Raw genomic sequence first — 27656 nt, forward strand, 5'->3', positions numbered from 1 at the left:
TGATAGGAAAGAAAAATAGCCTCAGAATACCATCACTGTAATTTTCTCTACTACCATTTTTTGATCCTGAATGTCTCAATGAAATAAAGGAATGAAAAATGATGTCTAATAAAACTACAGTTCCTAAAATAAAAGACCATCCCTAAAAGAAACTCTTCACTTTACTGGCTATGGAGGATAATGTTGACAACTGGATATACCCTTTACAAAATGCTACAGGACTTAAATCATCTGTTACTTATTAGCTTCAGAAATTGTATTTACATGGGATGGAGAGATGGTTCAGTGGTTAAAGGTGTTTGCAAAGCAAAACAGTCAGGGTTCGATTATCCATTACCCACAGAATGTCAGATATACAAAGTGGTGCATGCATCTGGAATTTGTCTGCAGTGGCAAGAGGCCCTGGCATACTTATTCATTCTCTTTCCTTTCTTTTCTCTCTCTGCTTACCAAAAAAAAAAAAAAAAAAAATTCATTAATTAAAAAAACCCCTGTGTTTACAAAAAACAAAATTATGGACTGGAGAGATGGACCAGAGGTTAAAGGCACTTGCCTGTAAACCTATTTGCCTGGGTTTAATTCAGCCACACATGTAAGGCCAGATGGTTGCTCATTGGCAGTAGCAAGACACCCTGCTGCATAGGCAAGCATACAGCCCCCCCCCCCCCCCCCACAAAACCAAAACTAAAAACCACCTGTATTTGTGCTAGGTACGGTGTCACATTTCTATGCTCCTACCATTCACATGGGATATGGAAAACAGGAAGATTGCTTCAAATTTGAAGCCAGTTTGGGCTATGTAGTTGAGTTCATGACCAGTCTGAAAGACAGAGTGTCTAAAAAATAAATACATAAATGAAAAATAAAGTAAGCAACCTAATGTGACTTTGGACTACTATAATCCAGAACCAAGCATCGTGTGGGGATACAAGAGTGTCACTGGGGCTTGTTGGACAGTCTTTTTAGTTGAAAAACAGCAGAGAGCTTGTCTCAAAAAATAAGAGCAATAAAGGACACCTGACATCCTTCTGTGTCCTATGCATACATGGAACAACAACAGCAGCAACAACAAAAGGTCCTTAAAACTAAGAATAAAAACAAAACCCTAGGATGGGGAGATGGCTCAGTGGTTAAAGGCTCTTGCTTGCATAGCCTGCCAGCTTAGGTTCAATTTCCCAGTGCAATGTAGATCCAGATGCAGAAAGTGGTACAAGGGTCTAGAGTTCATTTGCAAGCAAAGGACCCTGGTGTGCCCACACACTCTTCCTGCATGCACGCACGCACGCACGCACGCACGCACGCACGCACACACACACATATATATATATACACATTACAAACACACATTTTTTGAGGTAGGGGCTCATAATAGCCCAGGCTGACCTGGAATTCACTATGTAGTCTCAGGCTGACTTCAAACTCAGCAATTCTCCTACCTCAGCCTCCTGAGTGCTGAGATTAAAGGTGTGTGCCACCACAGCTAGCAGAGAGAAAGAGAATGGGCGCACCAGGTCCTCCAGAATCTGAAAACAAACTCCAGGCACATGTGCCACTTTGTGCATCTGGCTTTACATGAATACTGGGGAATTGAACTGGTGTCATTAGGCTTTATGAGCAATCAAGTGCCTTAATCACTGTGCTCCATTCCCAAATTTGTATTTTTCATATCAAGATTTAACAATTGTTACCCTAAAGGCTTTGTAATCATCTTTCTTTTCTTTTCTTTTTTAGTTTTTTTCAAGTTAGGGTCTCACTGTAGCCCAGGCTGACCTGGCACTCACTCTGTAGTCCCAAACTAACCTTGATCTCACAGGATTAAAGGAGTGCACTACCAGGCTGGGCCTCATTTCTCCTTCCTTTTTGTTGTTGTTGGTAGGGTCTCATTCTTGCTTTAACCCAGGCTAACCTGGAATTAGACCCAGACTAGCCTCGAACTCATAGCAATCCTCCAACCTCTGCCTCCAAAGTACTAGCATACAGGCATGTACTACCACACTCAGGACTTTATTTATGTATTACAGACAGAGAGAGGGGGAGATAGAGAGAGAGAATGGGGGCGACAGGGCCTCTAGCCACTGCAAATGAACTCCAGATGCACACGTCACCATGTGCATCTTGGCTTGCGCAGGTCCTGGAGAATCGAACCTGGGTCCTTAAACTTCTCAAGCGCGCATCTTAACTGCTAAGCCATCTCTCCAGCCCAGGACTTTATTATTTTTGAGACAGGGTCTCAGGCAGCTCAGGAAATCCTTAAATTATAGCCCACATGTTGAGACTACACTTAGCTAAGGAGGACCTTGAACTCCTAATCCTCTAGCTTTCACATCCCAAGTTCTAGGAACACAGGCCTGTGCCCCCATAGCCAGCATCAAGTTTCAAGTTTCAACATTGGGTTGATACTAAATTGTGCTACCTCCCAAACCAGTTCATATTGACAACCTTTATTTTCTCTGATACATCAATCTTGAAGAGCCAAGCAAACACTGCCCTGATATTTTAAGAGGGAAAAAAACCAACCACCAAAAACTTTACCCATGACAGAGACATCATGTCCCGATGCTGCCCTTCAAAATTCATACAGAGCTTCAGAGAACAAAGTATAAACTAAGACCATGGAGGGAATCTTCTACTATGGTTGGGTATGTTGTGCCCATCACCCTGACCTGTAAGTAATTATGTTTATGCCTGTATATTAGTACTGCTCTCACCTTTCGTCAGAAGCTACTTTGTGCAGCTAGTAGTGACTACTGGAGAGACTCAAAACTTGTCAAAGTGCTGAGAATAAGTAACAGTTGAGTACTTAATGCCAAATAAGACATATGTATCACCCCTCCTAGTCTCAGGGAACATTGTAGAAGAGGAGTAGAAAGGAAGTCAGAGGATGGGGAGGAGTGCTGTGGAACTCTGTTTTATGACATGAACATTACCATGGCATTCATGACCTCAAAGCCATGAGTTGAACCTCACAGTTTATGACCTGCACAAGACATGGAGAAGCTTGAGCCCACTCTAACACAGGGGAAAAGAAATGTTCATATATTTGTAACTTTTTTCCAAGCCTTCTGCAAATCTGCAAAGTATAGAAAAAGCAAAGCCTGTGCAGTACCCCAACAAAACTTCACTGGCGATATCACTGTAATCCTGAAGAACCCACTACTACACTTTTAAAGATGCCATGTGTCTACATTCTGACTTCACAATTAGTAGGCTATAAAAGCAAAACAAACAAACTTAAACAATAGACTATGCTTAAAAAAGGGGTGGGAGGGCTCAGTGTCTCCCCAGAGGCAGCTTCTTGTGGGGTGGATGTGACATCAACAATGGAGAACTAAATGAACCTTTCCCTGTCTTGGAATTGGCAATCCATGCCTCTTCAGCACTTTGCAAATCTTCAGAAACAAAAAGATGACCATGAACTGAAAGTCATTCAAGATTTCTAGTAAAAAAGGACACCATAAGGGAAACAGGAATCCTCCAAGGTTGGCTGTATAGTAAATTCTATACAGGTAATTTTAAGTGAGAAAATATAAATACCAGCCAATAGGAAATTAATGCAATGGTTCCTTTCAATTAAAAATGATTCGAAATTGTATCATGTATTTGCTTTCATATTCATATGAGAAGGTTAGACTTTGTCTCTTCAATCTCTTCCAGTTTACCAGGGTAAGCTAATAAAAGCCACTGTGTCATCATTAGACTAGATGTCTGTGACAATTTTCTAACTAACATAGTTGTAGAAAACTTGCACTTACAGGCACACCTCCTCTACCACCAGGTGACTGTCTTCCAAAGTCTGCAAAGGCTGGTGTGAAATCTGGTCCTCGAGGCATGATCCGAGGATCTAGAGTTCGCATTGGCAATTTGGGTTGGTTGATCTGCATGAAGAAGCAATGGAGAGCTTGACACACATGTTATAGAACCATTCAGTGTCACAACACTGACACAGACGTTGGCAACGCTGTCAGCTGAGAGAATGAGTGGTGGCTTCTTTTGCAGCAGAGTAAGCCCACCAGATGCAAAGCAGATTGTTCTGGGCTAGGCTCAGAACTACTAGGATAATGGTGTTGTGTGGCACTGTGGAAATGATTACCTTCAATTCCCACAGTGAGGCAGCACATAGCCAATGGTCTGCTCACCAGACTGGTGAAAGCAGCATGGCACAAGTGAGCTCTTTTTGAGTAAATTCAAACAGTGCCAAGTTTAGAGATTTCTTAATTTTCTTGTTTTTTTCTTTCTTCTGCTGTTTTGAGATAGGGGTCACATGGCTCACACTGAAGTGCTGGGGTTACAATGGTGGACCAATAGGCTATCTTGAATTATAGTTTTGTTGTCATCAACTCAAAGTTAGGTAGGAAGTGGGCTGGAGCAATGGCTTAGCAGTTAAGCGCTTGCCTGTGAAGCCTAAGGACCCCGGTTCGAGGCTTGGTTCCCCAGGTCCCACGTTAGCCAGATACACAAGAGGGTGCACACGTCTGGAGTTCGTTTGCAGAGGCTGGAAGCCCTGGCGTGCCCATTCTCTCTCTCTCCCCCTATCTGTCTTTCTCTCTGTGTCTGTCGCTCTCAAATAAATAAATAAAAATTTAAAAAAAATTAAAAAATAAAAAAAAATAAAATTTCACTTTGGGGACAGGGATGCAGCTAAATTCACAGAGTACTTGCTAGTATGCACAAAGCCCTAGATTCAGGCCCCAGCATCACAGACACTGGGTACGTGGCTGTCAAAAACAGGTAGTTGTGGTGGAACACACCTTTAATCCCAGTACTGGGGAAGATAATCTACCTTAGCCTAGGCTAGTGAATGAATTCAGATCAGTCTGGGCTAGAGTCGCTTTAAAAAAGCAATAAAGCTAGGTGTGGTGGGTACACCTTTAAGCCCAGCACTCAGGAGGCACGTAGGAGGATTGCTGTGAGTTCAAGGCCACCCTGAGACTACATGTTGAATTCCAGGTCAGCCTGGACTAGAGCTATACCCTGAAAAACCAATAAAAATAAGAATAAATAAAATTTCACTTTTCCCCTTGTCACCTGAGGGCGTGGCTTTGATGAAGCATATAAAATGACAATAGACTTGCTAAATTCAATGACTTATTGAGAAATCAACTAATGAACAGCTAAAGGTAGAAAGACAGAAGACAGTAGGTGAAGGAGGATGCTTTCTTTACCTTTATCTTTTTCTGTTTTTAGTTTTTCGAGGTAGGGTCTCACTGTACTCACTGTAGCCCAGGCTGAGCTTGAACTCACAGCAATCCTTCTGCCTCAGCCTCCCAAGTGCTGGGATTAAAGGCGTGCACCACCATGCCCGGCATGAGCATGTCTTCTACAGAGTATCTCATTCGGCAGCTGTAATGATTGCCATCACAAGCAACCTGATGCAGTACCACCCATCAATCTTGAACTGTTCTTACATAAGTACAAAAGAGAGATGTAAGAATAGAAAACCTGCTGCTACAGAGAGTCAGCTAAAATGAAAGTGGGCAGCTGTTGGGCATCTCTAGAAAATGTGGGTATTACGTCACGTGAAAGTTAACATTCACATCCTAGTGAAAGATATGCAGTCCCTCTTCAACAACATTTGAAGGGGAAGGTGGGCACCTCGGTGCACAGGCACTGGGTTCTACCTACTTTGAGCTTAGTTATTAGCATGGATTCATCTCTGTTTTATGTGAAATGACCTAAATAGACATACACCTGACTTTCCTGATTTTAACTTAATGAACAAGCAATCACTTTCTTTGTGCATCAAGGACTATGTGTAAAGAGAAAGAGTGCCTGTCTTTATGCAAAGGACTGGGGAATTGCATCATTAGAAGTCACTATTTGGAAAAATTTAAAATATAAATTATTTGAATTATCCTGACAGCCATTTAAGTATCATCTAGATATAAATTAGAACATTTCCAGTTTTGTGACCTGCCACCATTGCTAATTAGGCCCATTATGCACTTTAGAACAGTGGAGAGAGAGGTCTGTATTGATTTAGCCATGTTTTCCCCATGGACATTTAATTTTTTGTTGTTGTTAGTTTTGTTTTGCTTTGTTTTTTCCAGGTAGGGTCTCACTCTGGCCCAGGCTGACCTGGAATTCACTATGTAGTCTCAGGGTGACCTCGAACTCTCAGCAATCTTCATACCTCTGCCTCCCGGGTACTGAAATTAAAGGTGTATGCCACCACACTAAGCTCAGACATTTAATTTTTATCACAACACAAGGAAATACCACAATTAATAGACAAATTAATGTGGCTTTAAAATGATCAACCAACTAAGAGGCAACCAACACTACTCTGACATTACTCTACAATAATAAACTAAAGTCCAATAGTGTGATGGAAAATGCTAATTCTTAAAACATTTTTTTCCCCAAATGCAATCTGGGAAAAAAAGCTCCTAAAACAGGTGACTGGGGAAATGGCTTAGTGGTTATGGCATTTGCGAAGCCTAACGACCTGGGTTCGATTCCCCAGGACCCACGTAAGCCAGATACACAAGGGAGTACATGTTTCTGGAGCTCGTAAGTAGTGGCTACAGGACCTGGCGTACCCATTCTCTCTTTCTCTCTATGTCTTTCTCTCTCATGAATAAATATATAAAATATTTTTTAAAAGCTCCTAGAGCAGCTTGTACTTCACATACATGCATTGAGAGCTAAAACCATGTCCCATTAAAAACCTCTGGTATCATGCAGCATACCTTGTCAAGAACCACATCACTGATGGGAGGCAAGCCTTCTGGTTTCTGTATACAGGCCGGCATAAACTGGAAGTCCAACAGAAATTCCCTGTCATATTGCTTCTTGCCTTCAGTATCAACAGGCTTCCAAGATCCTGAAGAGGAATAAAAGCAACTACTATTTGTACAAACTAGTATGTTGCTGATTACCCCAATAACATAGACAGGCCAAGGAAAAGCAAAGGTTAACTGGGCATGGTGACACACGCCTTTAGTCCCAGCATTCAGGAGGTAGAGGTATGGGAAATGCCATGAGCTCAAGGATACCCTGAGATTACACAGTAAACTCCAAGTCAGCCTGGGTTACGTGGAAATGACAGCTGGAATAATACAGTAGTTTTTTTTTTTGTTTTTTTTGAGGTAGGGTTTCACTTGAGTCCAGGCTGACCTGCATTTCACATTTCACTATGCAATTTGGAATAGTGGGGAGACAGCTCTATATTGATTTAACCATGTTTTCCCCATGGACATTTAACTTTTTGTTGTTGTTGATTTTTTTTGTGTGTGTGACTTTTCAAGGTAGGGCTGACCTGGAATTCACTACATAGTCTTTTTTATTTATTTGAGAGCGACAGACAGAGAAAGAGGCAGAGAGAGAGAGAATGGGCACGCCAGAGCTTCCAGCCACTGCAGACGAATTCCAGATCCATGCTCCCCCTTGTGCATCTGGCTAACGTAGGTCCTGGGGAATCGAGCCTCGAACCGGGGTCCTTAGGCTTCATAGGCAGGTGCTAAATCGCTAAGCCATCGCTCCAACCCCATTACATAGTCTTAAGGTAGCCTTGAACTTACAGTAATTCTCCTACCTCTGCCTCCTGAGTGCTCAGATTTAAGGCATGCGTGGCAATACAGTAGAGATTTTAAATGGTAATTTGTATTTTCATCCCCTTGGTTCCTTTCAGATAAAAAGCATGTTATAAACATACAAAGGAAGAGAATCTAACAACACTTTGTGCTCCTTAGTAAACAAGGTTTCTCTATTCACATGGAAAGGTTATTTTTGAGAAATTAAAAAGGTAAAAAGAGGGGCCTGGAGAGGTGATGGTTCAAATCCCCAGTACCCATGAAAATCCAAATGTACAAAGTGATGCATGCATCTGAAGTTTGTTTGCTTGCACTGGTAAGAGGCATAGCATGCCCATTCCCTCTCTCATTCTCCCTCTCTGCTTGCAAATAAATAAATAAATATTTTTTAGGGCTGGAGTGATAGCTTAGCAGTTAAAGTGTTTGTTTGCAAAGCCAAAGGAACCAGGTTAGATTCCTGAGTACCCACATAAAGCCAGATGCATAAGGTGGTGCATGTGTCTGGAGGGAGTACATCTGCAGTGGCTGGAAGCCTTGGAGCACCCATCCTATCTGTCACTCCAATAAGTAAATAAAAGAACAAATATATATATATATATATATATATATATATATATATATATATTTTTTTTTTTTTTAAAGTACACAAAGCAGCTGGGTGAAGTGGGCAGCTGAGGTAGGTAGCTTACCCTGACTGAGAGGCCAGCCTAGGCTAAGAGTGAACTCAGGAAACCTGAGTGAAATCCTGGCTCAGAACAACAAAAATAAAACAAAACAAATTTTTTTAAGGTAAAAAGAAATAGAATATGGAAATTGCACGCTGTCAAATTCAAAGAAATTGAAATACTTATCTTGGTGGAGCTGACTGAGCTGGGAGTGCACAGGTCCATAATCTAAGCATTCTCATTCTCAAGGTCTTTTTGGTTATCATTTTGTTTTCAAGACAGGGTCTCACTTTATACTCTAGGCTTGTGTGCAACTCTTGATCATATTTTTTTTTTCCTAAGATAGTCTCACTCTAACCCAGGCTGACCTGAAATGCACTATGTAGTTTTTGGCTGGCCTCAAACTCATGTGATCCTCTTACCTCTGCTGAGTGCTGGGATTAAAAGCATGTACCACTACACCTGACTTCTTGATCACTCTTTTGTTCTTTTAAAAATATCTTATTTATTTATTTGAGAGAAAGAGGCAGACAGACAGAAACAGAATGGATGCACCAGGGCCGCCAACCACTGCAAATGAACTCAAGACGCATGCATCACCTTGTGCATCTAGGACCTAGGGAACTGAACCAAGGCCCTTTGGCTTTGCAGATAAACGTCTTAACCTCTAACCCATATCTCCACCTTGAAATGGTGAGGTGTGAGCCACCATGGATAGTTTAGCTATTCCACTATTTTTGAACATGCGTAGGATGTTTGGTGTAGTGGTGGTGTATGTGAATGTGTATGTGTGGGTTTACAAGAGTGAAGACCAGGGGAAAACACTGGGTATCCATTCTCTATCACTCAGCTACACATTTCCTAGAGCTGGAATCTCTCCTCTGAACTAAGAGCCATTGCCAACTATTTACATGGGCCCTGGGAAGCTGAACACAGCAGCTTCTCAGGCACTTAAGTTTGTGACAAGTGCTCTAACTCTCTGAGCCATTGCCCCAGCCTCTTCACTAACAACTGTAAGAATTATATATTAGTTTTTTGTCCTAACACTTTACCTTGCTAATAACACCACCACCACCACCACCACCAAAAGAACCAAAACACACAACACACACAAACACACACATATATATTTTTGGGGAGACAGGGTCTCATGTAGTCCAGGCTGGGCTAGACTGTTGCTGAGATGATGACCCTGAACTTGTGATCTTCCTACCTCTGTCTTCTAAGTGCTGGGATTATAAGCAGCACCAACAGGAGGGCTGGTTTTCGTGGAGCTTGGGATTGAACCCAAGGCTTCCAATAAAACACATGCCTTTTTTTTTTTTTTTTTAGTTTTTCGAGGTAGGATCTCACTCTAGCCCAGGCTGACGTAGAATTCACTATGGAGTCTCAGGGTGGCCTTGAACTCACACTGATCCTCCTACCTCTGCCTCCTGAGTGCTGGGATTAAAGGCATGCGCGACCACACTCAGCAGCACATGCCTTCTTCCAAGACACAGTGTTAATGTATTGATGGTATCTTAAGATGGAAGCTCCTCCAAAGTTTGTCCTACATTTATTTTGCAGAACACTTCCCTCATGATATATGCCTGGCTGAGTGAAGAATTCAGTCATGTGGAGTGATTTGTCAAGTAACTGAGTCTAAAGCCTGAGATATGACCTTTACAGGACACATGACCTTATCTATAATATGCCTTTGAATTAAAGTGAGTGAAATTAGGGCTAGACAGATGGCTTAGGGGTTAAGCACTTGCCTGTGAAGCCTAAGGACCTGGATTGAGGCTCGATTCCCCAGGACCCATGTAAGCCAGATGCACAAGGGGGAGCATGCATCTAGAATTCGTTTATAGTGGCTAGAGGCCCTGGTGTGCTCATTCTCTATCTTTCTCTTTCTGTCTGTCACTCTCAAATAAATAAAAATAAACAAAACTGCCTCTCGTGAGGGTATGAGCCTATCTCCTCTCCAGAATGTAAGCCTAAAGTAAATGCTTTTCTGCTCTAAGCTGCTTTCTGATGACTTCTTTCATCCCAACACCATAATGACATGCCTGCTACAGTTACATCTAGTCTTTGGACCACTTCTGATTTTAGTTGGAAATGGCTCCCTGATATTTTTTCTCACAGATTGCTTTTTCTGCTTTTTGGAAGAAAACCTTTTTGGGGTTCAGGTTACTCATGGCTATAATAGTGATAGCCATGAATAAAAGGAACATAGTATAGTACTTATGAGTTTATGGAGACTGTATTAAGGCTGGAAAGAGAAAAACTGGAAACACATTTTTAACCAAAAAGTAAAGAGCAAGTATCAAAGCCTAGTAGCCTTGTGTTGTCTTTTCATAAATGGCACTATTTTGAGATTGAACTTGCCCATTTTAAGGAGTACAGTAACAAAATTAAGCAGGATGACTCTAAGTATATGCTTTGTGTTTATTCTTTCTTAGAAAGAAAATTACTGCAGGGTGTGGTGGTACACACGTTTAATCCCAGCACTTGGAACACAGAGGTAGGCAGATCGTTGGGAGTTCAAGGCCATGAATATATATAACTATTTTTTCTCTTCTGTAATATTTTTAAAAACCAAATAAAGATTCCTATCTTAAAAAAAATAAACAGGGCTAGAGAGATGGTTTAGCGGTTAAGCGCTTGCCTGTGAAGCCTAAGGACTTTGGTTCAGGCTTGATTCCCCAGGACCCACGTTAGCCAGGTGCACAAGGGGGCGTACGTGTTGGGAGTTCGTTTGCAGTGGCTGGAGGCCCTGGCGTGCCCATTCTCTCTCTCTCCGTCTCTTTCTCTGTGTCTGTCGTTCTCAAATAAATAAATAAAAATTACAAAAAAAAAAAAACCAACAAAAGGAATTTTTTTAAGTGAGTAAAATTAAATTTCTCACTGAATTCTAACAACCTGATGTGGACAAATTCTCTTTGACAGCTGCTCTTCAACAACCAGGAAAGTCCTAGAACGCCTGCGTCAGAGAGCACTTCTTCCAGCACAGCAATGTCTGAACTTGCTAGTCACTAACTTAGGTTAACTTCTCTATGCTGTTAACCTCTCTCTCTTTCCTTCCTTCCTTCCTTCCTTCCTTCCTTCCTTCCTTCCTTCCTTCCTTCCTTCCTTCCTTCCTTCCTTCCTTCCTTCTTTCTTTCTTTCTTTCTTTCTTTCTTTCTTTCTTTCTCCTTCCCTCCCTCCCTCCCTCCCTCCCTCTTTCTTTCTTTCTTTCTTTCTTGTTTTTAAAGGTAGGGTCTCAATCTAGCGAGGCTGACCTGGAATTCATCATGGAGTCTCAGGGTGGCCTCGAACTCATGGCAATCCTCCTATCTCTGCCTTCCGAGTGCTGGGATTAAAGGCATGCGCCACCATGCCCGGCCAACCTCACTTTTTGATAAGATTCTTGCATTGAGTATCTTTCTGTTACCAGAAAGAAGGAAAGAAGTATATAGAAAGTCAGGGATAAACTTACCTGGTTTAAAGGGGAAAGTGACTCCATCCCCAGTACTATCAGTGGAGCCTAAACTAGCATCTGCTCCTTCCCCCTCAGAAATGCTCTCAGCACCATTCCGAATAGGCTCAGCTTCTTCTCCATTTTCATCCCCAGCTGTCATGGTTTTCAGGTCACAGGGGTCTCTTTCAGGATGACCTTGGCTCATCTTATCTTGTTCAGCTTCCAGAGCTCTGTCCACTGAAAGCTGCTCTTCTGCGCTAGGCTAGCATGAATGAACAAAGGAGTTATGCCCTTTTCACATATGTTATTAAACATACAAGCCTACCTCATATATCACAGAGAAGCATGCTGCTCAGGGTAAGAATTCGGTATTCAGCATGTGATAAAATATGATAAATTTAAAAAATTCTTTATTCATGTCAGTCTGCCAATGAGGCCAACTTGTACTCCAACATGGGGCTAATAAAGCCTAAGTGGGCCAAAGGTTAGGAGGGAAAAAACTAATAGTTCTTGAGACCTGACAGATTATGCAAGCCTAGCATCACATCTAAACCAAGCACTCCTCCTAAACTGAAAGATCTATGGCATATGAAGCTAGTCAAATCTCCTTTTTAAACACTTTTTTTTTTTTTTGAAGTAGGGTCTCACTCTAGCCCAGGCTGACCTGGAATTCGCTATGGAGTCTCAGGGTGGCCTCGAACTCATGGCAATCCTCCTACCTCTGCCTCACGAGTGCTGGGATTAAAGGCGTGCGCCACCACGCCCGGCTCAAATCTCCTTTTTAGTTATATTTTATTTGAGAGAGACGGACACAGACAAAGAGAAAATGAATATGGCTGCACCAGGGCCTCCTGACACTGCAAATGAACTCCAGACACACAGGCTACTCTATGCATCTGACTTTACACAGGCACTGGGAACCCAACTTGAGCCATTACGTTTGGCAAGCAAGTGCTTTCAACCACTGAGCCATCTCCTCAGCTTCACATCTCCTTTTATAAGGAGGTAACACAAGATCTATTTGCATAGACTTGTCTGAGTATCAACTACATACATCTATGTCTATATCTATCTACATACCTATGCATTCATCTAACAATAACAAAAATTATGTGCAGGGCTGGAGAGACGGCATAGCAGCTAAGTTCAAGGTTCAATTCTCTAGTACGTAAGCCAGATGCACAAGGTGGCACATGTGTCTGAAGTTTGTTTTCTCTCTCTCAAATAAATAAACAAAAATAAAATAATAAAAAATCATATGGAGAACAAAGCTCATTATCTCCCTAGGGAAAAGTCTGAGTTTTGGGTTTTGTGTTTTTTTTTTGTTTTTTTTTTTTGGTGGTAGGATCGAATTCTAGCTCTGGCTGATTTTGAACTCTCTCAGTAGTCCCGGGCTGGCCTCAAATGCATGGTGATCATCCCACCTCTGCCTCCCACGTGCTGAGATCAAAGGTGTGTACCACCATGCCCAGACAATTCTATTTTTAAAGGCAAAGAAAGAAGTTATCTCTCACATTATTTGAGATGAACAATTTGGTATCAGATATCAAAGTAGATACATTTTTAAGATCTTCACCAACCATCAAAAAAACTCCCAGAGAAAAGTTACCCCTGGAAATTTAGTGTCTTAGATGAAGGGTATTCTGAGGACAACCACTCAGAGGAAAGAGGAATTGCAATTGATACTTAAATGTTAGATGAGCAAAAAACCAGGGCTACAACTGCAGAATGCTGCGTAAAAAGTATGTACTATGTGCCGCAGGATGTTTTAGCCCAACTGATTTATAGTATTATTGATTTTAAAAAAAGGCTAAATGTTGGGCATGGTGATGCACACTTACAATCCCAGGACTCGGGAGGTTGAGGTAGGAGGATTGCTGTGAGTTTGAGGCTACTCTGAGACTACATAGAGAATTCCAGGTCAGCTTGAGCTAGAGTAAGACCCTACCTCAAAACTAGCCACCCCCCCAAAAAGTCTAAAAGCATAATGTGGTGGTTCATGTCTATAACTCTAGCATTTTAGAAGCTAGGGTAAAAGGACCTCCCTAAGTTCAAGGACAGCCTGGGTTACAGAGTTAGTTTTAGGTTAGAACTTGCTAGAATGAGACCTGCTATTTTAAAAAAAAGGAGGCTGGGGAGATAGTTCAGCAGTTATAGGCAGAGATTGCAGCTCATTCTACCCTGTAATCTGTGAGTCTGGATTTTCCCTGCCCTGCCTGGTGGTAAGGGGAGAGCACTTCTCTTGGCCTGGATATTTTTCTGCTTGCCTTCTGGGTCATGCTTTTGGGTCCCATCTCACATTGATTACATGATTTTTCTTTCAGCTCTTCATTACTTGTTGGGTTTTGCTTTCCACATGTGGGTGTATGTGCCTACTCAGAGCCCTTTTGCCCCTGGACATTTCTCTGTGATGGAGATACCCTGTGTCTCCCTTTTACCTTTCCACCCAGGAAAGGAGGGAAATATCCTCTGGTATTTCTTTTACATGTGTTTATTTATTGGTTTTTCAAGGCAGGGTCTCACTCTAGCCCAGGCTGACCTGGAATTCACTATGTAGTCTCAGGGTGACCTTGAACTCACAACAATCCTCCTACCTCTGTCTCAGGCTGGCTTTGGATTCATGGTAATCCTCCTACTTCTGCCTTCCAGGTGCTGGAAATAAAGGTGTGCACCACCATGCCAGGTTCTCCCTGGATTTTAATTCACCTTCAGCTTGAGTCTTACAACTAGCCTCCTCCCTGGCTCTTAATTCCCCAACAACAACAAAAAAATCTCATAATTCATAATTTCTCCCTAAATAAATTCAATAATTCAATTTTTTTTTGTTTTTTTGCAAGCAGGATCTTGCTCTAGGTCTGGGTGACCTAGAATTCACATCATAGTCTCAGGGAGGCTTTGAACTCACATGATTCTCTTACCTGGGTCTCCAAAGTACTGGGATTAAAAGGCATGGATCACTACGTCTGGCTAATAATTCATATTTTATCCTTCTCAGGGTCTGCTTTTTCAATTCATTGTTAAAACAGACAAGGACCCAAATGTTGGGGTTCACAGGCCTGGAGGAAAATCTTCTGTCATAATTGGTGACCCAGATGGGTCTTAAAGGGTAAATTATATTAAAGGAGGATAATAGAAAGCTAACTTCTTTTGGGTAGTTTTATTTAGATATCGAGATGCAGAGAGAACCAGAAAATGCCACAACACATGCCACCTTGCCCCTGGCATAAGAACTGAACTCTTGTCAAAAGTGAACTGAAGATGGGGGTCACTGGACCTAATGACCCATGTTGAATCTCTCTCCATATCCCATGTAAGCCAGATGCACAAGGTGAGGCAATCAAAAGGTCACACATGCACACTAGGTGGAACAAGCACCTGGTGTTCGACTGCCATGGCTGAGGCCCTGGCATGCCGATTCTCTCTCTCTCTCTCTCAGATAAAAAAAAGAATTGAACTGGGGCTGGAGATAAGGCTTAATGATTAAGTCACTTGCCTGCAAAGCTAAGGACCCATGTTGGACTCTCTAGATCCCACAAAAGCCATACACACAAGATGATGCAAGTGTGCAAGGTTGCACATGGGCAAAAGGTGGTATATGTGCCTGGAGTTCGATTGCAGTGACTGGAGGCCCTGGCAGACCAATTCTCTCTCGCTTTCTCTCTCATACATAAAGAAAAGAATGAAACAATGGAACTGGTGTCTGATCTACAGAGGCTCCTGCAGCCCACAGTCCAGTGCTCTCCCTACATAGATGGCTTAAGTGGGCTGGTCCTGGGATCCACCCTACAAATCTAGAAACCAATCAGGTTTTCTCCTTGCCTACAAAGGCTGCACTGCTCTGTTTCCTCTACTTGGCTTTTGCTCTGCTCTGCTTTGCCCACCTCTCTTCATCCGGGTCTCAGAGATATTAGGGGCATACATAGGTCTGGCCTCTACCCACAACCAGCCTAGTTTTATAGTTTAGGGTAACTTCCACTTGATTACATGTATGAATTTCCTCTGGTCTCTGAATCCTACACTCCAGATCTATCACATGGGTGTTTTCATTAACTCTAGGCCTGCTATCTGTGTAATTTCTTTAAATTTAGGGTAACCATGAGTGTAACTATATTCATTATTAATTTCTCCTCTGAATTTCTTCATTTGTGTGTTGCCATTTTCTCTCTATTCTTTCTTGAGGCTCACTGTCTGCCCTCTTAACTTCCCCCATGGGACAGCACATGGCAGATACTTCTCCCTACATATACATCTACGCTCTCTCTTCCAAGCGCTTGCAGCTCTACCTCAGCCTTTCCTTCAAAGCCTCACTTAAATCCCCTCCATGTGCTTGTGCTCTACTCCAGTCCTTCCCTAAAAAAAGAAAAAAACAAATCAATTTTTTCTTAAAATCAGTCTTATAAGCTACGCAGTGTTTTCCACGTGTCTACTTCCTACTTCCTGTGGGTTTTTGACTCTGCTACAGCCTTCTTTTCTATATCCCAAGCTCTCTTAAATAAGCCCCACAATTTGTGATTTCTACCTAAGTAATCTTAACAATTACTGACTTATTCTTCCTGAGTCCATCTTTATCAATTCTTTGTTAAAGGTAGGAGAGAACCCAAAACTGGGGTTCATAAATTTTGGGGAACCCTCATGAAACCCAAAATCCTGAATTAATATAGTCCCAATCGGCTCTTAAGACTCTGAACAACAACAAAAAAAAATGCAGATGAAGACTTCAGTCACATGTAGTAGTATATGCTTTTATTCCCAACACTTGGGAGGCAGAGTTAAGAGGATCACTATGAGTAAGGCTAGCCTAAGACTGTTACAGTGAATTCCAGGTCATCTTAGGCTAGAGTGAGACAGGACCTCAAAAAGAGAAAAACAAGCTGGGCATGGTGGTGCAAGCCTTTAATCCCAGCACTAGGGAGGCAGAGGTAGGAGGACTGCCATGAAGTTCAAGGCCACCCTGAGAATACACAGTGAATTCCACATCAGCCTGGTCTAGAGCAAGACCCTACCTCAAAACAACAACAACAACCCCCCCCAAAAAAAGAAAAAACAACAATAAAAACAAAAAAATCTTAAGCCAGGTGTGGTGGTGCACACCTTCAATCCCAGCACTCGGGAGGCAGAGGTAGGGGGATTGCCATGAGTTCAAGGGCACCTTGAGACCGCATAGTAAATTCCAGGTCAGACTGGGCCAGAGTGAGAAGCTACCTTGAAAAACCAAAAGACAATAAACAAACTTCTTTTTGAAATTTTTTTCCCATTTTTATTTATTTATTTGAGAGCAACAGACAGAGAAAGAGGCAGATAGAGGGAGAGAGGAGAATGAGCGCACCAGGCCCTCCAGCCACTGCAAACGAACTCCAGACGCGTGCGCCCCCTTGTACATCTAGCTAACGTGGGTCCTGGAGAATTGAGCCTCAAACTGGGGTCCTTAGGCTTCACAGGCAAGCGCTTAACCGCTAAGCCATCTCTCCAGCCCTAAACAAACTTCTTAAAGAGGGCTGAAGAGATGGCTCAATGCTAAAGGAGCTTGTTTGCAAAGGCTTGGTGCATACATGTTGACTTGGCAGTGGCAGGAGGCCATAGTGTGCCATACTCATTCTCTGTTTCTCTCAAATAAAATAAAAGTAAGTTTACTTATTATTGTTTTTTCAAGGTAAGGTCTCACTCTAACCCAGGCTGACCTCAAATTCACAGTGATACTGCTACATCTGCCTTCAGAATTCTGGGAATGAAGACATGTACCCCCCCTCCCAGCATTATAAAAATGAATTTTAAAATCCTACAGGAAATGGACATTAAAACTTTAGTTTTTGAGACTGATATATCAAGTTTTGCTTGGAAAATGGCATCTCAAGAAATGACAGCACTGAGGACTTCCGGTTAAGATGGCGACGTAGGTACCACGCCAAAGCAGCCTAGGGGGGAAAAAGACCAAAAAAACTCAGCAAAAAACACGCTTTTACTAAAAAGTGAGGTGTATAGGAAATTGAGGCGGCAGCGGAGAAGTAGAAGAGTTATAGAGCATCCAGAGCCCGCACAGGCGGGAAAAGCGGCTCCAGCGGCTCCGGCAGCTTGGCCAAACGCCGCAGCCGCGGCGCAGCAGAAAACCGCCAGACCAGCTCGAGCCGCAGGAAAAGCCAGGTGCGGGCGCTTCCCCTCACACTGTGCTCTCCGCAACTCAGGAAACGTGAGGGGAGAGCGGCAGCGAGCAGCGGAGGAGAAGACCACGAGGTAGAACACGTGGAGCAGCGAGACAACCAGAGCAGCCGCGGCTCCCTCCCGTCCCCCACCGCCTGAGCCCAGCTCCAGCGAACACAGCAGCGGCCCGGACCCGGCCACGCCAACTTGGGCTGACAGCGGGACCCAAGCAGGAGCAGAGTTCGGCAGCAACTTCAGCGGCTCCAGCACCGGTACCAGCGGCCCCAGCAGCAGCGGACCCAGGAGCGGCAGCGGCGGCAGATCCCGCAGCAGCGGCTTCGGGGGGAGCAGCAGCGGTGGACACGGCAGCGGCAGCTTCAGCAGCGGTGGTGGCTCCGGTGGTGGCAGCTATAGGAGCAGCAGAGGCAGCAGCGGCTCGGTTTGCCCCGTAGGAAAAGCAAGTGCCCAGCTCCAGAAATCAGAACAGCAGCCCGACGACCCAGGCAGCAACTTGACTGAGACCAAAATCACCCAAGGTAACTGGGATTGCACCAGGGAAGGGTCTCACTTGGTCACAAGCTGACTTGGATCCCTCAACAGACCAGAAATCTAAACCTCTTTGTTGATAGAAGATCTGGTCATTATAATAACTACTCTTGCATACATACTCGGGGCTGTTTTTGATTGAATGTGTACAGTGTTTAGTTAAATTTTAGAATCTACCTGTATTTTATTCCACTCAGCCTGCTTGAATACTCCTATAGCAGGGAATCTCAACCCCTAAGAACATCTTTGTAGATACTCTGAGAGTCTCTCTTTTTTTTTTTTTTTTATATTTTTTGTTCATTATTTATTTATTTATTTGAGAGTTTCAAGACACACAGAGAGAAAGACAAATAGAGGGAGAGAGAGAGAATGGGCACGCCAGGGCTTCCAGCCTCTGCAAACGAACTCCAGACGCGTGCGCCCCCTTGTGCATCTGGCTAACGTGGGACCTGGGGAACCGAGCCTCGAACTGGGGTCCTTAGGCTTCACAGGCAAGCGCTTAACCGCTATGCCATTTCTCCAGCCCATTCTCTGAGAGTCTTAAGAGCCACACCTAATACCTTAAGGTCCTACCCTGAAAATATATTACATCAAATCAATTGATACAGCTAAGAATACACAGCTAGCTAGAAAATCCAAGCATTAACTTAATCCAAGATGCAAAAATATATACATTATAACACAAGAAACACTAAAAAGCAAGATGATATAAATCCACCTAAAAGTATTAATGCATCAGAAATGTCCTCCAGAGAGAAGGAGTTAGAGGAAATGTCTGAGAAAGAGTTCAAAAGAATAATTATGAATATGTTCAAAGAGGTCAAAGAACACATGAAAACAATCAAGGAAGAAATCAAAGAGGAAATCAAAGGAATCAAAGAAGAGGCAGGACACCAATTTAATGAAATAAAGAAGGCAATACAAGACATAAATAGGGAAATAGAAATAATAAAGAAAAACCAGTCAGAATTACTAGCAATGAAGAACACAGTTAATGAAATAAAAAACTCTGTAGAAAATCTCACCAGTGGGATGGATGAGGGAGAGGACAGAATATCTAAGCTAGAAGACCAGGTGGCAGACCTAATGCAGTCCAACAAAGAGAAAGACAAACTTATAGAAAAGTATGAGTGGGAATTTCAAGATATTCGGGACACTATGAAAAGATCCAATATAAGAATTCAGGGCATAGTAGAAGGAGAAGAACTCCACTCCAGAGGCATAGTAGGCATCTTCAACAAAATCATAGAGGAAAATTTCCCCCAAATTGGGAAAGAGGTGCCAATACAGATACAGGAAGCCTTTAGAACCCCAGCCAGACAAAACCCAGAAAGAACCTCCCCTCGCCATATTATAATCAAACTTCCAAACACACAAACCAAAGAAAAATTATTGAAAGCAGTTAGAGAGAAAAATCAAGTTACCTACAAAAGCAAGCCCATCAGGATTACAGCAGATTATTCAACACAAACTTTTAAAGCCAGAAGGGCTTGGAGTGATATATTCCAAGTTCTGAAAGATAACAACTGTCAACCAAGGTTACTTTATCCTGCAAAGTTATCCATTCAAATAGATGGAGAAATAAAGACATTCCATGACAAAAGCAGGTTAAAGGAGTATTTGAAGACAAAGCCAGCTCTACAGAAAATACTTGATAGAATCCTCCATGCTGAACAAAAGGAAAAGCACACATATAAGGAACCTAGAAAAAACAAGCTATACTTAAATACCAGTTAACAGAAGAGAGCACAGATAGAACCAGTAACACACACACACACACACACACAAATGGCAAACAAATACACACCTTTCAATAATATCTCTTAATATCAACGGTCTCAATGCCCCAACGAAAAGACATAGATTTGCAGACTGGGTTAAAAAGCAGGATCCTACAATTTGTTGTCTTCAAGAAAATCACCTTTCTACAAAGGATAGACATTATCTTAGGGTGAAAGGTTGGAAGACGGTGTTTCAAGCAAATGGGCCTAGAAAACAAGCAGGGGTTGCTATCCTAATATCAGACAGGGTAGACTTTAGTCCGACGTTAGTCAAGAAAGATAAGGAAGGTCACTTTAAATTGATTAAGGGCACACTCCAACAGGAGGACATTACAATCCTAAACATATATGCACCTAACATGGGGGCTCCCAAATTCGTCAAACAAACACTATTAGAACTAAGGTCACAGATAACACCAAACACAGTGGTGGTGGGTGACTTTAACACCCCACTCTCATCAATTGACAGGTCATCCAGGGAAAGAATAAACAGGGAGGCATCTGGACTAAATGAGGTCATAGAAGGAATGGACCTAACAGATATATACAGGACATTTCATCCAAAGGCTGCAGAATATGCATTCTTTTCAGCAGCACATGGAACATTCTCTAAAATAGACCATATATTAGGACATAAAGCAAATCTTAACAAATTCAGGAAAATTGAAATAATTCCTTGCATTCTATCTGACCACAATGGAATTAAACTACAAATCAGTAGCAAGAAAGGCTATAGAGCATACACAAAATCATGGAAACTAAACAATACACTACTAAATGATGAGTGGGTCAATGAAGAAATCAAAAAAGAAATCAAAAAATTTATAGAGTCAAATGATAATGAGAACACAACATACCAAAATCTCTGGGACACAATGAAGGCAGTTCTAAGAGGTAAATTTATAGCCTTAAGTGCCTATATTAAGAAATTAGAAAGGTCGCAAGTAAACGACCTAATGCTTCGCCTTAAAGCCTTGGAAAAAGAAGAACAAGGCAAACCAAAAATTAGTAGACGGGAAGAAATAATAAAGATTAGGGCAGAAATTAATGAAATAGAAACAAAAAGAACAATTCAAAGAATTAATGAAACAAAGAGTTGGTTCTTTGAAAGGATAAACAAGATTGATAAACCCTTAGCAAATCTGACCAAAAGAAAGAGAGAAGAGACACAAATTAATAAAATCAGAGATGAACAAGGCAACATCACAACAGATTCCAGAGAAATTCAAAAAATCATAGGGACATACTACAAAAGCATATACTCCACAAAGTATGAAAATCTGAAAGAAATGGATGATTTCCTTGATCTATATGACCTACCTAAATTAAATCAAAATGAGATTAATCACTTAAATAGACCTATAACAAACATGGAGATCCGAACAGTTATCAATAATCTCCCAACTAAAAAAAGCCCAGGCCCGGATGGATTCACTGCTGAATTTTACCAGACTTTTAAGGAAGAGCTAACACCATTGCTTCTTACGCTTTTCCAGGAAATAGAAAAAGAAGGAATTCTACCAAACTCCTTCTATGAGGCCAGCATCACCCTGATACCAAAACCAGGCAAAGATAGAACAAAAAAAGAAAATTACAGACCAATCTCCCTCATGAACATAGATGCAAAAATTCTCAACAAAATATTGGCAAACAGAATACAAGAGTATATCAAAAAGATCATTCACCCTGACCAAGTAGGCTTTATCCCAGAGATGCAGGGATGGTTCAACATACACAAATCTATAAATGTAATACATTACATAAACGGGTTGAAGGACAAAAATCACATGATCATCTCATTAGATGCAGAGAAAGCATTTGACAAAATCCAACAACCCTTCATGATAAAAGTCCTACAGAGACTGGGAATAGAAGGAACATATCTCAATATAATAAAGGCTATTTATGACAAGCCTACAGCCAACATATTACTAAATGGGGAAAACTGGAAGCTTTTCCACTAAAATCAGGAACAAGACAGGGTGTCCACTGTCCCCACTTTTATTTAATATAGTTTTGGAAGTCTTAGCCATAGCAATAAGGCAAGAGACACACATAAAAGGGATACAAATTGGAAAGGAAGAAATCAAGTTATCATTATTTGCAGATGATATGATTCTATACATAAAGGACCCTAGAGACTCTACTAGCAAGCTGTTAGAGCTGATCAAAACCTACAGCAATGTAGCAGGATACAAAATAAATACACAGAAATCAGTAGCCTTCATATATGCTAACAACAAACACACAGAGGATGAAATCAGAGAATCACTCCCATTCACAATTGCATCAAAAAAAATAAAATACCTTGGAATAAACCTAACCAAGGAAGTAAAGAATCTATACAATGAGAACTTTAAAACACTCAAGCGAGAAATTGCAGAAGACACTAGAAAGTGGAGAAACATCCCTTGTTCCTGGATTGGAAGAATCAATATCGTGAAAATGGCAATCTTACCTAAAGCAATCTACACATTTAATGCAATCCCTATCAAAATTCCAAAGGCTTTCTTCATGGAAATAGAAAAAACAATCCAAAAATTCATTTGGAATTACAAAAAACCTCGAATATCTAAAATAATACTGAGCAACAAAAAAGAGGCTGGTGGTATCACCATACCTGATTTTAACCTATACTACAGAGCCATAGTAACAAAAACAGCGTGGTACTGGCACAAAAACAGACATGTAGATCAGTGGAACAGAATAGAGGACCCAGATGTAAGCCCAAGTAGCTATAGCCACCTGATATTCGATAAAAATGCCAAAAATACTCATTGGAGAAGAGACAGCCTCTTCAGCAAATGGTGTTTTGAAAACTGGATAAATATCTGCAGAAGGATGAAAATAGATTCTTCTCTCTCGCCATGCACAAGAATTAAGTCCAAATGGATTAAAGACCTTAACATCAGACCGGAAACTTTGAAACTGCTAGAGGACAAAGTAGGGGAAACCCTTCAACATATTGGTCTTGGCAAAGACTTTCTGAACACAACGCCAATTGCTCAGGCAATAAAACCACAGATTAACCACTGGGACCTAATGAAATTACAAAGATTTTGCACCGCAAAGGACACAGTGAAAAAAGCAAAGAGGCAACCTACAGAATGGGAAAAAATCTTCGCCAGCTATATATCTGATAGAGGATTAATATCTAGGATATACAAAGAACTCAAAAAGTTAAATAATAAGGAATCAAACAAGCCAATCAAAAAATGGGCTATGGAGCTAAATAGAGAGTTCTCAAAGGAAGAAATACGAATGGCATATAAGCATCTAAAAAAATGTTCTACGTCACTAGTCATCAGGGAAATGCAGATTAAAACTACATTGAGATTCCATCTCACTCCTGTCAGATTGGCCACCATCATGAAAACAAATGATCATAAATGTTGGCGGGGATGTGGAAAAAAAGGAACCCTTCTTCACTGCTGGTGGGAATGCAATCTGGTCCAGCCATTGTGGAAAACAGTGTGGAGGTTCCTAAAACAGCTAGAGATTGATCTACCATATGACCCAGCTATAGCGCTCCTAGGCATATATCCAAAGGACTCATCTCATTTCCTTAGAAGTACATGCTCAACCATGTTTATTGCTGCTCAATTTATAATAGCTGGGAAATGGAACCAGCCTAGATGTCCCTCAACAGATGAGTGGATAATGAAGATGTGGTACATATATACAATGGAGTTCTACTCAGCGGTAAAGAAAAATGAAGTTATGAAATTTGCAGAAAAATGGATGGACCTGGAAAGTATTATACTAAGTGAGGTAACCCAGGCCCAGAAAGCCAAGCGCCACATGTTCTCTCTCATATGTGGATCCTAGCTACAGATGACTGGGCTTCTGCGTGAGAATGAAAATACTTAGTAGCAGAGGCCAGTAAGTTGAAAAGGAGACATAAAGGGTGGAGAAAGGAAGGGAGGAGGATACTTAATAGGTTGATATTGTATATATGTAATTACAATGATTGTAATGGGGAGGTAATATGATGGAGAATGGAATTTCAAACGGGAAAGTGTGGGGGTGGGGAGGGAGGGAATTACCATGGGATATATTTTATAATCATGAAAAATGTTAATAAAAATTAAAAAAAAAAAAAAAAGAAATGACAGCACTGGTCTGAAGATGAGCTACAAAAGTCTGCTGCCTCTCACCTCAAGCTCTGCTTCTACCACCTCTTCCGTGGTCCGGGTCCGATCTTTTGCCTTCTTCCACGTCTTTGGTGCAGTGACAACTATTTGTGCTGAAACAAAAGATCAGTCCCATTATTACCAATGTAATTATGCTAGTAATGATTAGGTCTAAAAGACACTTCTACTGAAGTTAGAAGGACAAAAGACATCTTTACCTCTAGTAAGGAGACAAACTGATGAAAAGGTGAACACCTGTGTAATAGCATCCATCCACTGCAATGGCACAAACTCACAGGCTTCTCCTATATCATAGCAGACCTCATCTGGCACACAGTCCAGTATAAACTGAACAGCCCTAATATGAAAATCCAAAGTCCAAAGTTTGAAGCACTTGGAATTTTGTATATAGGGATACTCACCCAGCAAAGTATATACAAGTATTGCCAAACTACAAAAACTACATTTAGTGTAAAACTTTCTAGTGCCTGGGACTTGTGATACTGTGAAATTGTGATACTCAAATCTGGAATAAGAGTTTGTTCTAGACTCTAGATTGCTCCTACTAGGCCACTGTTTGACCTGAAGGGAGCAACTTCTCAAGCCTCCATACAACAAATCAGGAAGCCAAGGTGCCTTAAGCTATTAAGAAAATATTTTGGGGCTGGAGAGATGGCTCAGCAGTTAATACACTTGCCTGCAGAGACTAAAGACCGGAGCTCAATTCCCCAGGACTCATGTAAAGTCAGATGCACAAAGTGTCACATGCATCTGAAGTCCGTTTGCAGTGGCTGGGTGGCCTTGGTATGCCCATCCTCTCTGTCTCTCTGCAATCTCTCTGCTTCCAAATAAATAAATAAAAAGTTTTTTAAAAAGAAAGTGTTTTGTTCAGAAGCCAACTTTTTAAAGTTTTCTACACAAGAAAAAGATACAAAGATAGTTTTTCTTTTTGGTTTTTCAAGGTAGGGTCTCACTCTGGTCCAGGCTGACCTGAAATTAACTAGGGTGGCCTGGACCTCATGGCCATCCTCGTACCTCTGCCTCCCATGTGCTGGGATTAAAGGTGTGTGCCACCATACCTGTCCAAAGACGGTTTTTCTATAACTTTGTTTTATTCATTTCAGATGAATACTACTGGCCTAGCCTTTCATAGTGCTGTGGTAAAAGTAATAGGGTAATTCTTTTTTTTTTAAACTTAATTTTACTTATTATTGGAGGATGGGGGGGAGATAGTGACAGAGAGAATGGATGTGCCAGGGCCTCTAACCACTGCAAACAAACTCCAGACACATGAGCCACCTTGTACATGGGGTCTGGGGAATTGAACCTGGGTCCTTAGGTTTCGCAGGCAAGTGCCTTAACTGCTACAATTCTTACTATATATATATATTTTTTTTCTTGGTAGGGTATTGTTCCACAGGCCGACCTAAAATTCACTAAGCAGTCTCAGTCTGGGCCTTGAACTCATAGCAATCTTCCTACTGAAGGAAGATGGGAGAAAACTTTTAGGCAGTTTCAGTTGGAAATTGAAGCCGAGAGAGAACCATGAGCTGTCATTCCACTGCCACATCGTCCTGCCACAAGAACAGTGACAAACATGAAACTCTTGGCAGAAATGGAACTGGTAGCCAGGCGTGGTAGCACACGCCTTTTGTCCCAGCACTAAGGAGTCAAGAGGCAGAACTGCAGTGAGGAGGCCTTGAGACTACACAGTGAATTCCAGGTCAGCTTGGGCTAGAGCGAGACCTTATCTAGAAAAACCAAAAGAGAAAAAGTGAGAGAGAGAGAGGGAAGAAAGAAATGGAACTCATCTCTGATCAAGACTGATCTAAAGCGGCCCTGATAACTACAGTCTAGTGTGCTACCTGAATGGTCTGGCTCAGGTAGGCTGGTTCTGAGATCCACCCTCTAAATCTATAAACCAACTGGGTCTTCCTCTTGCCTATAAAGGATACTGTCTTCTTCCTGTTGCTCACTCTACTGTTTTTCTGGCTCTGCTGCTCAGTTCTGCCTCTCTTTACTTGGCCACATGACACTAAACATGCACTTGATCTGGGGGAACTCTTCTCCTTGCCTTGGCTTTAGAGTTTGGGATAACTTCTTACTTTGATTACATACATGACTTTCCACTGGTCTCTAATCTACCACATGTATATTTTCCTTATGTTCCAGATCTACCACTTGGGTGCTTTCACTAACTCTAGGTCTACTACCTGTGAGTTTCTTTAAACTCAAGGTAATCATGAATGTTATTTCTCCTCTGAATTTCTTGGTCTCTGCTTTGATTTCTTCCCTTGAGCCTAACCATTTGCCCTCTTAACTTCCCTCCACAGGAAAACACATGGTAGATGCAATGTGTGTTCCTTCTAAGTCTCCCTATAGACAGCCAACTTCTATCTTGGACATGCTTGCTGCCCTATCTCAGTCTTTCCTTGAAAGCCTCAGTTTAACTCCACTCCATGTGCTTGGGGCTCTACTCATCTTCCCCCCCTCAAAACCTCAATATCTCTTTTATTTGAGAGAGAGAGGCAGAGGGGAGGACAGAAAGAGAGAGAGAGAGAATGGGTACATGAGGGACTCTAGCCAATGCAAACAAACTCCAGATGCATGCACCACCTTGTGTATCTGGCTTACCTGGGTCCTGGGGATTTGAACTGAGGTCCTTTGGCTTTGCAGGCAAGTACCTTAACTGCTAAGCTAACTCTCAAGCCTATAACCGAAATATTTCTTAAGGGTATCTTTAAACTATGTAGTGGTTCCACAAGAGTTGTGTTTCCTACTCCCTATGTGTTTATGACTTTGTCCTAGCTCCCAATATCCCTTAAATAAACACCACAATTTGTGATTACTCCCTTTAAAAAACCCACAATTTATGATTTCTCCCTAAATAAACTTACAATTTACCCTTCTTGAGTCCATCTTTATCAATTCCTTATTAAATATAGGACAGGGCTGGAGAGATGTCTTACCATTTAAGGTGCTTGCCTGCGAAGCCTAAGGATTCAGGTTCAAACTCTCCAGATCCCACATAAGCCAAAAGCACAAAAGTGAGGCAAGCACAAGGTCTCACATGCCTACTAGGTGGCTCAAGTGCCTGGAATTTGATTTCAGTGGCTGAGGACCTGGCATGCCAATTCTAAAAAATAAAACTCTTAAAACAGATAGGAGAAAACCCAAACTTGGGGTTCATAAACTTGGGGGGTCATCCTGAACCCCCCAAATCCTGCATCCCTAACTTACCCTCTCAAATGCTGGGATTAAAGATATGCATTACCACATCTGGCCTTACTATGCATTTTATTGTATCAATATTCTAGATGGAAGATTAAGCTTTAAATTTGTGTGTGTGGGTGGGGTGGGGGTGGGGTGGTGATGCTGGGGACCAAAGCCAGGACACTCTCATTGAGCAATCTGCCAATTCTAAA

At 41.8% G+C, this 27656-nt stretch overlaps 1 protein-coding gene across 29 annotated transcripts in view; it reads right to left on the reverse strand.

Moving 5' to 3' along the window:
* Eif4g3 (eukaryotic translation initiation factor 4 gamma 3) overlaps nucleotides 1–27656 on the reverse strand; it is a 312912-nt gene that overhangs the window by 78806 nt on the left and 206450 nt on the right. For all 29 annotated transcript variants that reach the window (XM_045149125.1, XM_012948573.2, XM_045149124.1 and 26 more), the window contains 4 exons: nucleotides 24256–24344; nucleotides 11655–11898; nucleotides 6690–6823; nucleotides 3753–3875 (listed from right to left, as the gene is read on the reverse strand). In XM_045149125.1, coding sequence (XP_045005060.1) covers nucleotides 3753–3875; nucleotides 6690–6823; nucleotides 11655–11898; nucleotides 24256–24344 — 590 coding nt within the window. The remainder of the gene's footprint in view (nucleotides 1–3752; nucleotides 3876–6689; nucleotides 6824–11654; nucleotides 11899–24255; nucleotides 24345–27656) is intronic.

This window comes from Jaculus jaculus, chromosome 5 (genome assembly GCF_020740685.1).
Source record: "Jaculus jaculus isolate mJacJac1 chromosome 5, mJacJac1.mat.Y.cur, whole genome shotgun sequence".
NCBI lineage: Eukaryota > Metazoa > Chordata > Mammalia > Rodentia > Dipodidae > Jaculus > Jaculus jaculus.